Source organism: Coturnix japonica, chromosome 12, assembly GCF_001577835.2.
Source record: "Coturnix japonica isolate 7356 chromosome 12, Coturnix japonica 2.1, whole genome shotgun sequence".
Classification (NCBI taxonomy): Eukaryota; Metazoa; Chordata; class Aves; order Galliformes; family Phasianidae; genus Coturnix; species Coturnix japonica.
Window position 1 is genome coordinate 15,425,343 of NC_029527.1, and position 12,889 is coordinate 15,438,231.

Here is a 12,889-nt window from a genome sequence, read left to right on the forward strand (position 1 = left end):
TCAACATAAAAGATCTTCACGCAACTACCGTAAATACAAAACCATCAGATTTTAAGACAGAACAATGAGCAGTGACAGGTGAGAAGAATCCTCGGGACATGGTCATGTTCCCAAGAGCCTGACTTTCTTTTCCAGAGGAGGTTCTGATTCATGTTTTTTTCTCTTCCAGCTGTCGGGCCAGACTTTTCCAAGACACTGCTGAAAAAGTTAACTCTTGTGAAAGTGGGCGGTGAAGTAATCATCGAGTGCAAGCCCAGAGCCTCCCCCAGACCTACTTATTCTTGGAAGAAAGGAAAAGACATCCTAAGAGAAAATGAGAGGTAATGTCTTACAGAAACCATTTCTTTCATTGGCTTGATCCAACCCAGGGGCTTTCAGCAATGAAAACTAAATTTGTCATTAATAGCTTCCCAAAATTGACTTGCAAATAAATGTGAAAACAGCCAGCGTTCAATCTCAAGGAACTGGGGGTGAAATTTCTATTCCCATTGTTTTCATTCTCATCTCTGTGTACTATTGAAGCATCCCCGCCTAGAAGCTGATAAAGATATATTCTAAAAAGCAAATCCTTTGTCTCTGGATTGCTCTAAATAGCCACTGGTTTTCAAAAAGCTTCCCAGGAGAGTACTGCTGAAACCTTCTCCACTGCCAATTACACAGTCCTGGTACATTACTCAATGTGTCCTGCAAACAGGAGTTGTTTGGGGTTAGTAATTAATTTGGCAGTCCTGACGCCTATTTGGAGATGGCTTTTTCAGGCTGGCTAAATATATATATATATATATATATATATATATATATATGTATATTTTATTTTTTTTTTCTTAAATCAAGGGAGGGCAATAGAAGGAAGTGAGAGCCTACTTTCTGAATCCGCAGTCATTGCTTCTGTGATTGCAGTGATCCATTGCTGACTGTGTGACCTGTCCTGCTCCTGCAGCCTCTTAAGAGAGGAGCCTGTAGAGCTGTTATGGACACCTCAAGGTGTGATGCACCTCTTTCATTTGTGGGAGGAGTGTGCATTCATTTCTTATGACTAGAGACCCAAGAGACAGAAACTAGAGAAAATTGCTGTTTTTAAGAGCTTAAACCTCTTAGAATTGGAACTGGAAGGTCTAGTCTTGCTCCAGCCAACCTGCTTGTAATGGGCATTGTGCTATGCCCATTACTATGGTGATGTGTATGCAAATAATTGTTTGCAGCCAGATAAGTAAAATAATGAACGTGTCTGTGACTTACTTACTGTCTGATATCTGGCCTTTTGGGGGCACTTGTCTATGGACAGCTTGATGTCACCTCTTGGAATAAAGAGAACTGGATGACAAGTGTGGAGAACTTCCTTTAGCATTCAGGGCACAAAGCTGTGCAAGGGTGATGTTATGGTATATCAAGTCACATTGATTTTTTAAACCAAAGTAGCTTGTTCTTCTGGTGGAATTTGTGGCAGGGCTGGAAGTAGCAAGTGCTCAGCTTTCAGAGTGTCTGTTCCCTTCCAGACCTCACTGGCAGAGTCTGCAGCTGAAATTTGCTGTTCTCCTTGCTATGCTATGGTTTCATCTCATTTTAATTGAGGGACTGGGAGAGGAGGCTTGGATTTATCTTAGCCAGGGTTTAGGAAAGGAAAGAAATGAGAGCAACTGTGCTTCTTGCTTTGTTACTGCTGGGTGGTGCTAACAACAAAGTGATTGTGCTTTAGCACTGTTCTTTCATCTGCAAGCTTTCCTAAAAGTCAGCTGCTGTAATGCAGCAGAAGCCGCTGGATCCTGGCTTCCCAAGGGAAGGGCTCATGACTTGTACGATACAGCCAGGCTCATTTTGCCTGTGTGTGTCGTTAGAAATAAGTTCTGAGCTGGCTATTTGGACAGGCTGTTGGTATTTCAACAACTTTTCACCAGAGCTTAAAGGAAAGCCGGCACCTCGTAAAACAGGAGGTTTCTTCAGGGCTCTGTGAAAACAGGCAAGTGGGAAAAGGAGGCACTGACACCTCCCTGAAACACTGTCAACTAAATCACACTGTGGTAGGCATGAGGGAATCCACACCAAAGCACTCCTTGATGTGAACACGTGTCCATGTGTTTTAAGGAGCAGTTCACTGGGCTACAACTACTTCATTATCCTGTGACCCAGCTTCACCCAAGGCAGACCGCATATGGCAAAAGGCAGGTGTATTCTTAAAAGCTTGCTAAGATCTGAACTGAAACATGGCTGGATTCTCTCATATGGGGGAGAAATGGGTCTTGTTTCTCCTGGTGAGAGGCAGCAGTTGGGGAAGAAAGTAGCTGAGGGCTGAACTGAAATGCAGACAGCAGAACTGCTGTGCTTCTCTCACCTCTCCTGGCCAGAACCTCCTGCTTGGGCACCCAGCCCTGGATGGGAAATCAGATGTGAAATGTACCCAAGCAGGTGTGAAATTTGCTGCTGCTGCACCCTGGGGTTTTCCACTGGCCAGATTTTCCAGCAGGGCCTCTCTGGCAAACTATCGTAATGAGCACCGCTCCATTTACTTGGCGTTGGACCTATTTAGTTCTTCTACGCCGTTGTTTGTGTCTCTCATGGGGATGAGGATGTTGAATCCTAATCATCACCTCTATTACATGCCATCCCTGCAATCTGTGACTGGAGACTGTGTGAAAAGTGCAGTTAAGGATTAATATTGGCTGATACAGTCGTGGCATTGTTCGTCAGCACTGTCTGACTGCACGAGGCTCAGACAGGCCGTGTGGCCACCATCTGCTTATCAGTGCCCATTCCTGCTTTCTCTGATCACTGAAGCATTATTTTCACCCTGCCTCCCTGGGTCAGCAGGACTGACTGGAGTCCAGTCTGGGGATGTCCCTATCCCCACATTTACAAGTGGGCTTCAAACAAGAGCCTTCTTGGCTGTTGAAAAAAATCTTTTGAGATACAATAAGAAAGATGCCAAGAAAAGCTGTTGCTGAAATCTCTTCACCTGGGGTGCAAAACTGAACTTTGAGACAGGTGTAGGAGAAACAACTTAAATGAAATCTCCAGCTTACCTGATGTTAAGGAGTCCTTCAAGCTTCAGAGAGGTGCCGGAACATCTGGATCCTTCTCCAAGCTGAACCTGATCGTGTGAAGGTTAATCAATATGGATGGTCCTGCCAATTCCAGGTGGAGACAAAAGCATCATTAATGTGCCAGTCCTGGCTGTGAATTCTGATGTACAGCATGACTTGGACTGTGGCAGTCACCGGAGCGTTCCTCCTGGGGTTCCTGGGGCTTTTCAAATGGAACATAATGTTAGGGACAACTTTTTGGGAACAGAAATACTGTGCATAGGGTTTGGCTGCCAGGAATCCTGCTCTGAAGGCTACTGCTATCCAGGAGGCAAAACTAAGTGCATTGTTCAGTGCTTGCCCAGAGGACAGAGGCTGCCATGGAAAAAGAGAGCTTTATTGCTTCAGGTTTCATGTTCTTCTCTGGGGGCCGTGCTGGTGTGAGCTGCACCCCTAATGAACAACCTGCCCTGAAGACATCTTTTACCAGCGTTTGAGAACTGTGCAATCATGTTATTAGAAATTCTGCCCTGAGGTACAATTATATTATTACTGTCATTAAAGGCAGTTCATCTCCATAATAATGGAAATCCTGCCTTGGAGGCCTGACAGAGTCAAAATAAACGTTGGTAGCATGACTCCAGAAGGTAAATTCTATACAGAAACTGCTACAGCACAGATACAGATAGGTTGCAGATTCTGCTTTGAAAACAAACGCTATTTCTACATAGAAGAGTCATTTACAGAATTGGTTACGTAGCATATAGGAGTCAGACAGACATTATTCAGAGATGTGGTTTTCTGCACTTACTGCATCATGTGAAAGATGGAGCGGATTCAAACCATGGCTGTATTTTTTGATCAGGAGCAGAAGAGTCGCTCATAGATGTCAGTGCAGTCACAGAGGTGGAGGGTAATTTTACCAGAGATTCACCAAGATAAAAACAGGTATCCAGAGTTACTCACAAGTCTGGAAAACCTTCCATTAACTGATGAGCCCTGCATAACAGTGGTGTGAGGGAAATCCAGCCCTCAGTGGGGAGTCTTTCCTTTGGACTCCTGAATGCCAGCTGCAGATCAGGCATCTCCCCATGCACGGGATTTCTCATTGGTGACAATTATATCCTAGCAAGACATTCTGTCTGCCGTTCATTAGCAGGAGTGGGAGGGGAAGTCACAGCGCCCAGATTGTTCTTGCAGGATTTTCTTAATCCTCTCGTAATAACTGAATTACATCTAATGCCACAACATTACATAAATTTATTACCAAGACTCGTGTTTTAAAACCTTTATTTTCAGGTGATCTTATCATAGAAAGCTCTCAATTTGTTCATAATTACAGCGCAGCTCCCACAGAGAGCTGTGCTAGTTGCAAGTACAAGCAGTTCATCCTTACACCATTGAAAAGCAGAAGTTGCTACTGTCCTCACCTCATTCATTCATGTTTCCTGGGTACGAGGGGTGGATGGAGCTGGATGTGAGTAGAGAAAACGCCTGGAACTGTCTGGAGTGCTGCAAGCTGGCATTAAAATAAGCAGTTAATTCAGTTGATATGAAGCCGTTTATTCAAGCTTAAATGTGAAACAGGTAAATCTCTTTCATACGGTTTTCCATAGCTGCCAAAAGAGCATTGATTCCCAGCAGACTTGCAGGTGCAGCCACGTTGGTGCATGTTGTCCAAGGGATGAGCTGCAGAAGCACTGGAATCTGGGATGGAGTGTTTAAGTGGATGCTGGTGCTGTGATCTGCACTGAAAGACATGGACTTTTTGCCTCTCATCTGCACAGGCTGAACTCGTAATAAGTTCCCAGTGAATGTCGTTTTGTTAGAAGACGTTATGATCATTTCCAGTGGGGTTGGTCAAGGGCTGTGTTTTGCTATTGGCATGGAATAGCTTTGTTGGAGTAGCACTGGAAGGGACTGTTAGATGTAGTGCAAGATTTGCATGATTTTCCTTGCAGCTCTTTCCTGTTTCACCTGGTCCTTGTTTTGCCCATACAGAAATTGCTTGAATTTACATGCTGGTATTTTGATAAGATTTACACTTCTATATATTTCACAGAGTATTTCAGTTTAGATTCCAGTCTGTCAGACACACACACGGTCATTTCCCAGAACATGAAGCCATAGGGTTGCACTGTTCTGGAGGAGGTAGTGAGATATTAATTTGGGTTTACCATTTCTTCCTGCATTGCTTTGTTCTGCATTGCTTCCCAGCACCCGACAGTGTAGGCCATGTGCAGGATATCCAGAATAGCTTTTTTGGGGAGAAATGCTGCATTTCTCCAGCCTGATGGTTTGCTGTAGCACTGTTGCCCAGCTATCCTGCTGGACTGTGGTGCAGCAGCAAGGCTGATTCCATAGCCTGGCTTAGAATTCTGACATTCAAGGAGAAATGCAGGCATTTATCAGTTTCCCATTCAGCCATGCCTCGCCAGTGAGTGCTCCCTGTTCTGTTGTCAGCTGTCTGGAGCATTTGGTAAGAACATGTCAAAATATAACGTGTTTTCCTCTGAAAATAGTGTATGTTCAAAATATGTACTCACAATGGTTTTCATTCCTAATGTTCTGCTGAGGCTATTGGAAGTCACATTTACCCTCCTACCATACTTGTTCTCAGTCAGGAAAGAAAAATAATTGTAGTTTTAAGCCCAAAACAAATTACTTTTCTCTCATTCTTGTTTGTGTACAGCCTTTACATCATTAGAGCTGTTCCTTTTCTGTGAATATACAGCGCATTGTTTATAGAGTTTAATTGTAAGGAAGAAATTCATAAAAGACAAATGATGCTCTGCGCTGGTAGCAAAGAATATGAAAGTGTCCAATTAAACAGCCACTGACTAGTACTCATATAATAGCAACATCTGTTATCTTAATTAAACAAGTCTCTGTATAAAGCGGCCCTCACAGTGTGCTTTGTTAGAGCAGGATCTGACCTAGATAGTCCAGGCGAGCTCACCGTGGAAATTCTCCCAGTTGGTCCCATTATCTCACAGCCTTGACAAGCTTCATGATGTATGAGCACATTGGAGCACACACAGAGCCACGCTGCATCAGGTTTTTTGCAAGTGATGGAGGTCAGTTGTCACAGCATTTAGCACTGTGCAGCATGCCCACTGAGCTTCTGCAGTTCAGGTCCAGATTGTTCCAAGTGCCCCATTGCTGCTCTTAGAATCATAGAATCACCAAGGTTGGAAAAGACCTAAAAGATCATCCAGTCCAACTGTTCACCTATTACTATTACTCTTGCACTGTATCCCAGAGTCAAAGCTAATTTGGAAGTCCCTGTGCTCTAATGGCTTCTGAAAAGCAATGTGTTTTGGTGTCTCCTGCCCCTCAGTATGGAGACTGATGGACCTTTGAAGCACCTTACCCACCATGTTCTGAAGAGTTAACACCGTCACGATGCCCTCACAAGGGGTGTTCATTTACAGAGCTGCCAGATCAGCTGTTATTTCTATAACACACTTTTATGTATTTATTTAGGTGCTGTTCCATTTTGAGGAAGAAAAGTTATGAAATCAGACAAGGAAAGAAAGGGAGATAAAGTTGTATTAATTCCCGTGTTCTTATTTGTTGCTTCAGACTTCCTAATTAGTAGCTAATTGCTTTAAACAGCCAGGAAGAAAATGGCAGCAGGACAGAGGGCGCATCTTTTCTTGTCTGGTGCCAGGGTACAAACCATGGTGTTATTTTTATCCTGATTACTCGAGAGACAAATTGCCAGCAGTGGCTTTTGGACGTGCAATCTGGTGACACTTCAGCAGAAAATAAAACCTCAAAGGATGCTTCCTATCATTGTTTTGCATTAATTGTGTTGACTGTCTCTTTTCCCCCCACGCCCCTAAGTACAGCACCTGTGCAATTTCTTTAAGGCAGACAGGTAACCAAACCATCAATAATGTGTCGGTTTTTCATTACATCCTGCCTAGGCAGAATGAAAAATGACATTCTGCAAATAGCTTTTTGAAGTTTGAGTCGACGGAGCAGCATTCATCTTACTTTTGAAAGACAATGGCAGAAGATGGCTTTACTTCATTGCAGTGCCTGAGATGACTGGTGCGTACTTGCTTTAACCAATTTTCTGCAAGAAGAGAATTAAGATGAGCCAGGATAGCACTTGATTCAGTGGTCAGAGGGCCTAAGGATGCCCACTGACTCATTCTGCCAGACTTCCAATTGCTGAAGTTCAGCGCCAATCAGAAGTTGGCCACGCCAGTTCCTTACACTGCATTGCTTTTTCCCCTCTGCTCTTGTGCGGATGTTTCTAGCAACGTGTTATCTGAGAAGTGTTGTATCTAGAGCCAATTTAATGCTACTTTATTTCTGATGTCTAAAGTAATTAGGCTGATCCTTAAAACATGCATGTTTATTTGCTCCACAGCACTAAAAGCGGTTGCTATTCTCCCAACAGACTGCTTTCACTGGGGTTGCTGTGTAGGACAGTGATGTCACCCTGTAGTGGCCACATTGCAGCCAACCTCATGGCACTGGTGTGTCTGGAGAAGTCAACAGCAGGCTTTTGCCTTGGGTTTGCTTATTTTAGAAGCAGGGGGTTGCGTGAGAAGTGATAGAAGCAGCCACCAGCCCTTCCCCAAGTCCTGCGGAGCACAGAGCGTTTTGAAGTGAGAAACATTATCAAATATTTCTTCTCTTGGACATTTTCATAATTAATAGATAATGATTTTACAGCTAAGGCTACGTTTTAAGAAATAACGTGTTTAAAATCCAAGGAAATAATTATATGTCTGCTGGGGGAAGTGAAGGATTTCTAATGGACTTTTTGGCGTCCTACCAGACTTGGTGATGTTTTTGATGATTATTTAAACATCATCTTTAAGTGACGTAAATACATCTTTGGATCTTGCAAGTCTCTGTTAATGCCAATTACAAGTGGAGTGGGTAATTTATCTTTGTACTGTGGGCATTTTTTTTTTGTTGAAACTAGAGGAAAAGATGTGTTATCTTTGAGAGACTGTGCCTTTGGGCATCCATTCAGATGGTATCAGCTGGAGCGAATAAGCTGAGAGAGCGTTTACTGCTTCTGCTCTAATCTCATGAATACTTCCAGAAATGGTTTGTGTCAGCAGCTGATGCACGGAAAATCTCATGCAGATATTATTTTCTCATAAGAGTATAATTTTTCTGGGCTTTGGTGGTGTTAATGGTCCTGTTTGCCAGAGCTCTGGAGTTTTTGCTGTAGGTAGAGGGTGATGGCTTGTCCTCGCTGGGAGAGAACTGTTGGTGAGGATGATGGAGGCAGTGCTTCCAGCCTGACTACTCAGCCTGCTGCCGTGCCTCCCTTTCGGCTAGGAGAAGCCGCTCAGTCTTTGTGCCTCTGGGCTCCAGTAACTGCCGTGGAAGGATGAGCATAGCAAATATTTCACTGAGCATTAGGTAGGCTGAATTGAGTAGTGGCTCTGAAGCACCTGCTGCTTCCTTATGCAAGGTTTCCTCCGTGCTGGGTATGGTGCTTCTTGGTGAGGAGCTGTGTGTCTGGACGGACAGCTGTGTGCAAATGTTTTAGTTTTCCTTGGGTGTTTTGCATGAGTGCTTTGCTCCTCCACCCAAGCCAGCGAAGAGCTGTTCCAGGAGGAGGAGAGCCTGCTCCATGCCAAGTGTTTGCACACTCAGAGCTCTCTGCAGTAGGTATGTGCTGAGCACCAACACCCCTTCTTGCTTGTGCTGCTCTTGTGTTCTGTGACAAATGACCAGCTTAGTCTGCAAAAATAAACTGTGAGGCTAAAGGGCTGCGCTAAAAGGGGATTCCCTTGGGGATTGGTCTTCATTTCTCACCAAAATCAGTGGGAAATTGGCTCTTTGCACCATTGGACCCTCCAGATGCGCACAGTCTTCCCATGCAGCTCAAATTATTGCCTCATGTCTGAGGAATGAAAGCTGTAAAAATGAGCTTTGCTTTGCTTTGCTCGGATTTGCTTCCTCAAATATTTATTTTCGTGACACGTTTGCTCTTACTGTATTTATTTTAATTTTGTGTATAATGAAAAAAGAGCAGAAAGGGAGAGAAGACAAAAGGTTTCTATTCTTTGAAATTCATGACAGCCTGCTCTTTTGCTTCAGGGTCCCTAGCTGTGTTTGTGTTTGGTTTTCATTTGTTTCTTCCTGTTACCATCATCCCTTAAGAAAGACGTTTTGTAGAGAACTGTTCTTAGATAACCCAGGGATACTTTTATATCTGAATTATGACCGTAGGCTTCTCTATAAACAATTTACATGAAGTCTCTAATAGCTGTAAATGCTCCTTTCTTTTCTATTCACTCCTTCAGAATGGGATTTCATCAGTTCCAGACTTGTCCTAAAAATTTCCAGGCAAAAAGGAGGATGATGACAGAGCACAGCTTTTGCGTTGATAGTCGTTAATGTGTTCTGGGTACTGTATTATTTATCTGGACTGCTCTGCCATTGCAGATAAATAGTTTGTTGAGAAAGAAAATAGCAGGAATAACTTAGGATGGCTGGGTGTTAGGATGAATTGGTGACTGGTTTACACTGAGTTCAATGAGTTTGCATTGTATCCTATCTTAGGGATCAAGAGCACACAGGACAAAAGGCCTTGGCCGTCCCATGTTGGGCCATTCACCGCCTCAGTTCAAACACTTCATCCTTGGCCTCTAGTTCCACATAAAATGCATTTCCAGGAAAGCTGCTGGGAACTTTTCTACTGGACTAAATGGAGCAGGTTTTTTACCTTGGTTTGTTCTGAGCAAATACACTTCTTACCTGAAAATTAATTATAGTGAGTTTGCTGTTAAGAGAGCTGCCAGTTGTCATGGATAAGTAAGGCCTTATCTAATGCCTGCTTTCACCAAGAGAAAGACATGTACTAAATTAAATGGGCTTTGACTGAGGCTCCAAATTATCTCGGACTTTCCTGTGAACCATGAAAAGACAAGTAGTTATAGACAAATAAGTATCGTAGCAGATGTTGGTGGTAATGTAAATCAAAACTAACAGGTCCTGGACAAGAAGTCGCGTACCATTACAAGGCTGTCTGCATTGTGTGGCAGTCAGTACCATTTATGCGGTTGGATGGATGGTCAAATTAAAGCCCCTGTGATGCCATTCCCACAAACATTCTGTCCATTTCACACCAATTCCCAGTCATGTGGAAGTGTCCAGAGTCATAGCTGCTCTCATGTGCTTTCTTAGGTGAAGTCCAACCTTGGGAGATGGTGTTCTGGATGCATGGAGGGATATTTCGAATGGCCTGAAGATAAGGGGTTAGGGGTTAGGGGTTAGGGTCCTCTTGTCCTCTCCCCAGGTATATGCCAGAGGCCATCACAGGTGTGGATGGAGATCTGTGATGCCCACATTGACCTCTCTGCCTACTTTAATGGGGATTAATGTTATACAGCAGACAGCTCTAACCTTACTGTTATTAATTTACACTGCACAAAGGCTGCAGCCGCACTTGCGAGAACAACCTATGGCCATGGAGTTATTATTAGCAGGGGAGTGAGGCAGCCCATCCTTCATGGTGATGGGCAGGTGGTGGTGAGTGGTGCCTTGGCTCAGGGAGGGCTGGGAGCAGTAAATCCTCCCTGGCAGCCAGGATGTACGTCCAGACCTGGCAGCATTTCTAAATCCTTCCATGTTTTCTGAAAGAGCCTAATGGGTAATAGTGCCGTTATGAGATCATTTTAATAATCCTAGTCACTGCTTCATTGCATGGGTAGTATTATTAAAACGGTAAACTGCTACAAAGGCATGCAATAGAAGCAGTAATAATTGGATAAATAATACGGTTTCTGGAATCATTTACATTTGCAGTAGAGTTGTGGCATGAAGTAAAGTTGCTGTTAGGCTAAAAATTGCTCTCCATGTTCCTGCCTATGAATGTAATGGCTGAGCAAACACGTTGCTGAGAATCAAGGCTGGGCTGCCCAGTGCCATTCCCTTCCTCCTCTGCTTCCAGCCCCAGCTCAGAGGAAGGACAATGAGCCATTCATCATGTAGGCTGAAATGCACTGTTTCTCACAGGTGCCTTTAACCTAAATCTTCTCTCAGAAGACGGATTATCTCTTAGAAGAACTCTGGCACCACAGTCCCTTTTCAATAGTCATGTCAACCGCTGCCACAAAGGCTGTACATGAAGGGATCAATGGTAGTTTTATCTCAAATTGCACTCTGTGTGTATTTCTTCCAGCTGACATTCATTTAAATGCTTGCTCTAAGACATCTTTTCTCCCTGAATAGAAAAAGGACAGGACATCCTGAGCATTGTTTCCTGGGGGGAAAAAAATTAAAAATATTCACTTGGTGAAGCATGAAATATTTCAGATGTCTGTGTTTAATCAACAGTGAAAGCAAGTGTAGTTGTGCTTGTATTTCATAAATTAAAATGCTGGAGTGATCAGATAAGAAGCAACATACCTTGCTTCATTTCAGCAGAGCAAATGAAACTATCTGAGATATTAAAAAAAGCAAACAAAACCAACAAACTTTATGGCTACTTTGCTCCCAAGAAGGAATCCATCTGTAAGCTGCAGTCCAGCAGTTCTGCTGCTCATGTCCCCTGGGAGGAGAACCACCGCTGTCACACAGCCTGCTGTATGCACTGCCTCTGTCGTCCATTCATATTCCACATTTCCACCCGCTGAAGAGAAAAATAGAGGGCATGCTGACAAGAATATATTGAGGGATACCTGCAGCATCATCTGTCCGGTGCAGATCTTCTGTTGGTGATGCTGGGACTCTATGAGTGAGTAAATAATTCACTGTGAGAAGGTTAGCCCCGGAGCACACTGCTTACCCTGCTGAGGCTCACACTTGGTGCTGGCCAAGCATGGATGGGGGTTATTCAGCCCTGGCTCTGCAGTGCTGGTCTCTTTGGTTCCTGGACCCACACAGAGAAGGTGTTAAAGTAATGGTGGTAGGGCTGGGGTTTTTAAGCGACTCCTCTATTGCACAGGGCTGGCCTGAGCAGCAGCTCATGGGCTTGTTCGTGTAGAGGCAAGGGGTGCAGTCAGACAGACAAAGGTCAGATTTCCTTGGAGCTGGGCTGGAGGTAATTACTGATGAGAAGTTTTATTATGTGCTCAGGGAGTTCTGCAGTTTACACACATTGTTCGTATTCCAAACAAGGGCTTGAGCTCTTTTTACTAAGTCGGTGATAAAACTCTTGCTGATCTCTCTGGGACGTGTTATCACTAAATGCATGTTACTCACTGAGAAATATCTTTCTGCTCCTGGGAATTCTGCCCAGCAATGAGAAGTGGATCCATGAATTGGACCTACTGTGCTCGATTCAGGTTGGAGCTGGCTGATGGGTCACTGAACCAATACAGTAGAGGTATCACTGTTGGAAAGCAGAGGAGAATAGGTTAAGGCACCAATCTGTAAAAGATCAGATCTGCATGATTAGTTCCTCTTACTGCTGCTGTGGTTAGCTGTGGCAGGGAACCCAGAGCACTCAACAGCAAGTCAATAGCTCCTTTTGGTTTGGAGTGGTTCAGAGAGGTGCATACTCAGCAGCCAACACTTTATTCTGCAGTAATGCATGTCTATGGGAAATGTGCTTTAAGTCTTCCTAGCCATCTTACTAGAAGACGTTTTGAGGGTGTATTTTGGATGAGAAGAAAGGAAGTGTGCTGTGCAGTGCTTCATTTAATTTGAACTTTGTGTCTTAGAAGGACTTGTTCAACCAAACTGCTAAGAGTGGTTGATCAAGGGATGTTTGCTTTCAAGGCAATTAGCGGTTTGAGAGCTTTCGATGGCCTGAAATGAGCCTTTCTTCCCACTTAATGAAGATATGTCTGCAAAGGAAATTTGTGAAGTAGCAAAATCAGAGACAGTCATTCCTGCTTTCTCAACAAACCAATTCCAAGTGTTAAAATAATTACTTGCTAACT

The 12,889-nt window shown here is 43.8% G+C and overlaps 1 protein-coding gene across 9 annotated transcripts in view; it reads left to right on the top strand.

Moving 5' to 3' along the window:
• Positions 1 to 12,889, top strand: part of CNTN4 (contactin 4) — a 239,861-nt gene that overhangs the window by 195,530 nt on the left and 31,442 nt on the right. For all 9 annotated transcript variants that reach the window (XM_032447184.1, XM_032447186.1, XM_015875246.2 and 6 more), the window contains one exon: positions 170 to 320. In XM_032447184.1, coding sequence (XP_032303075.1) covers positions 170 to 320 — 151 coding nt within the window. The remainder of the gene's footprint in view (positions 1 to 169; positions 321 to 12,889) is intronic.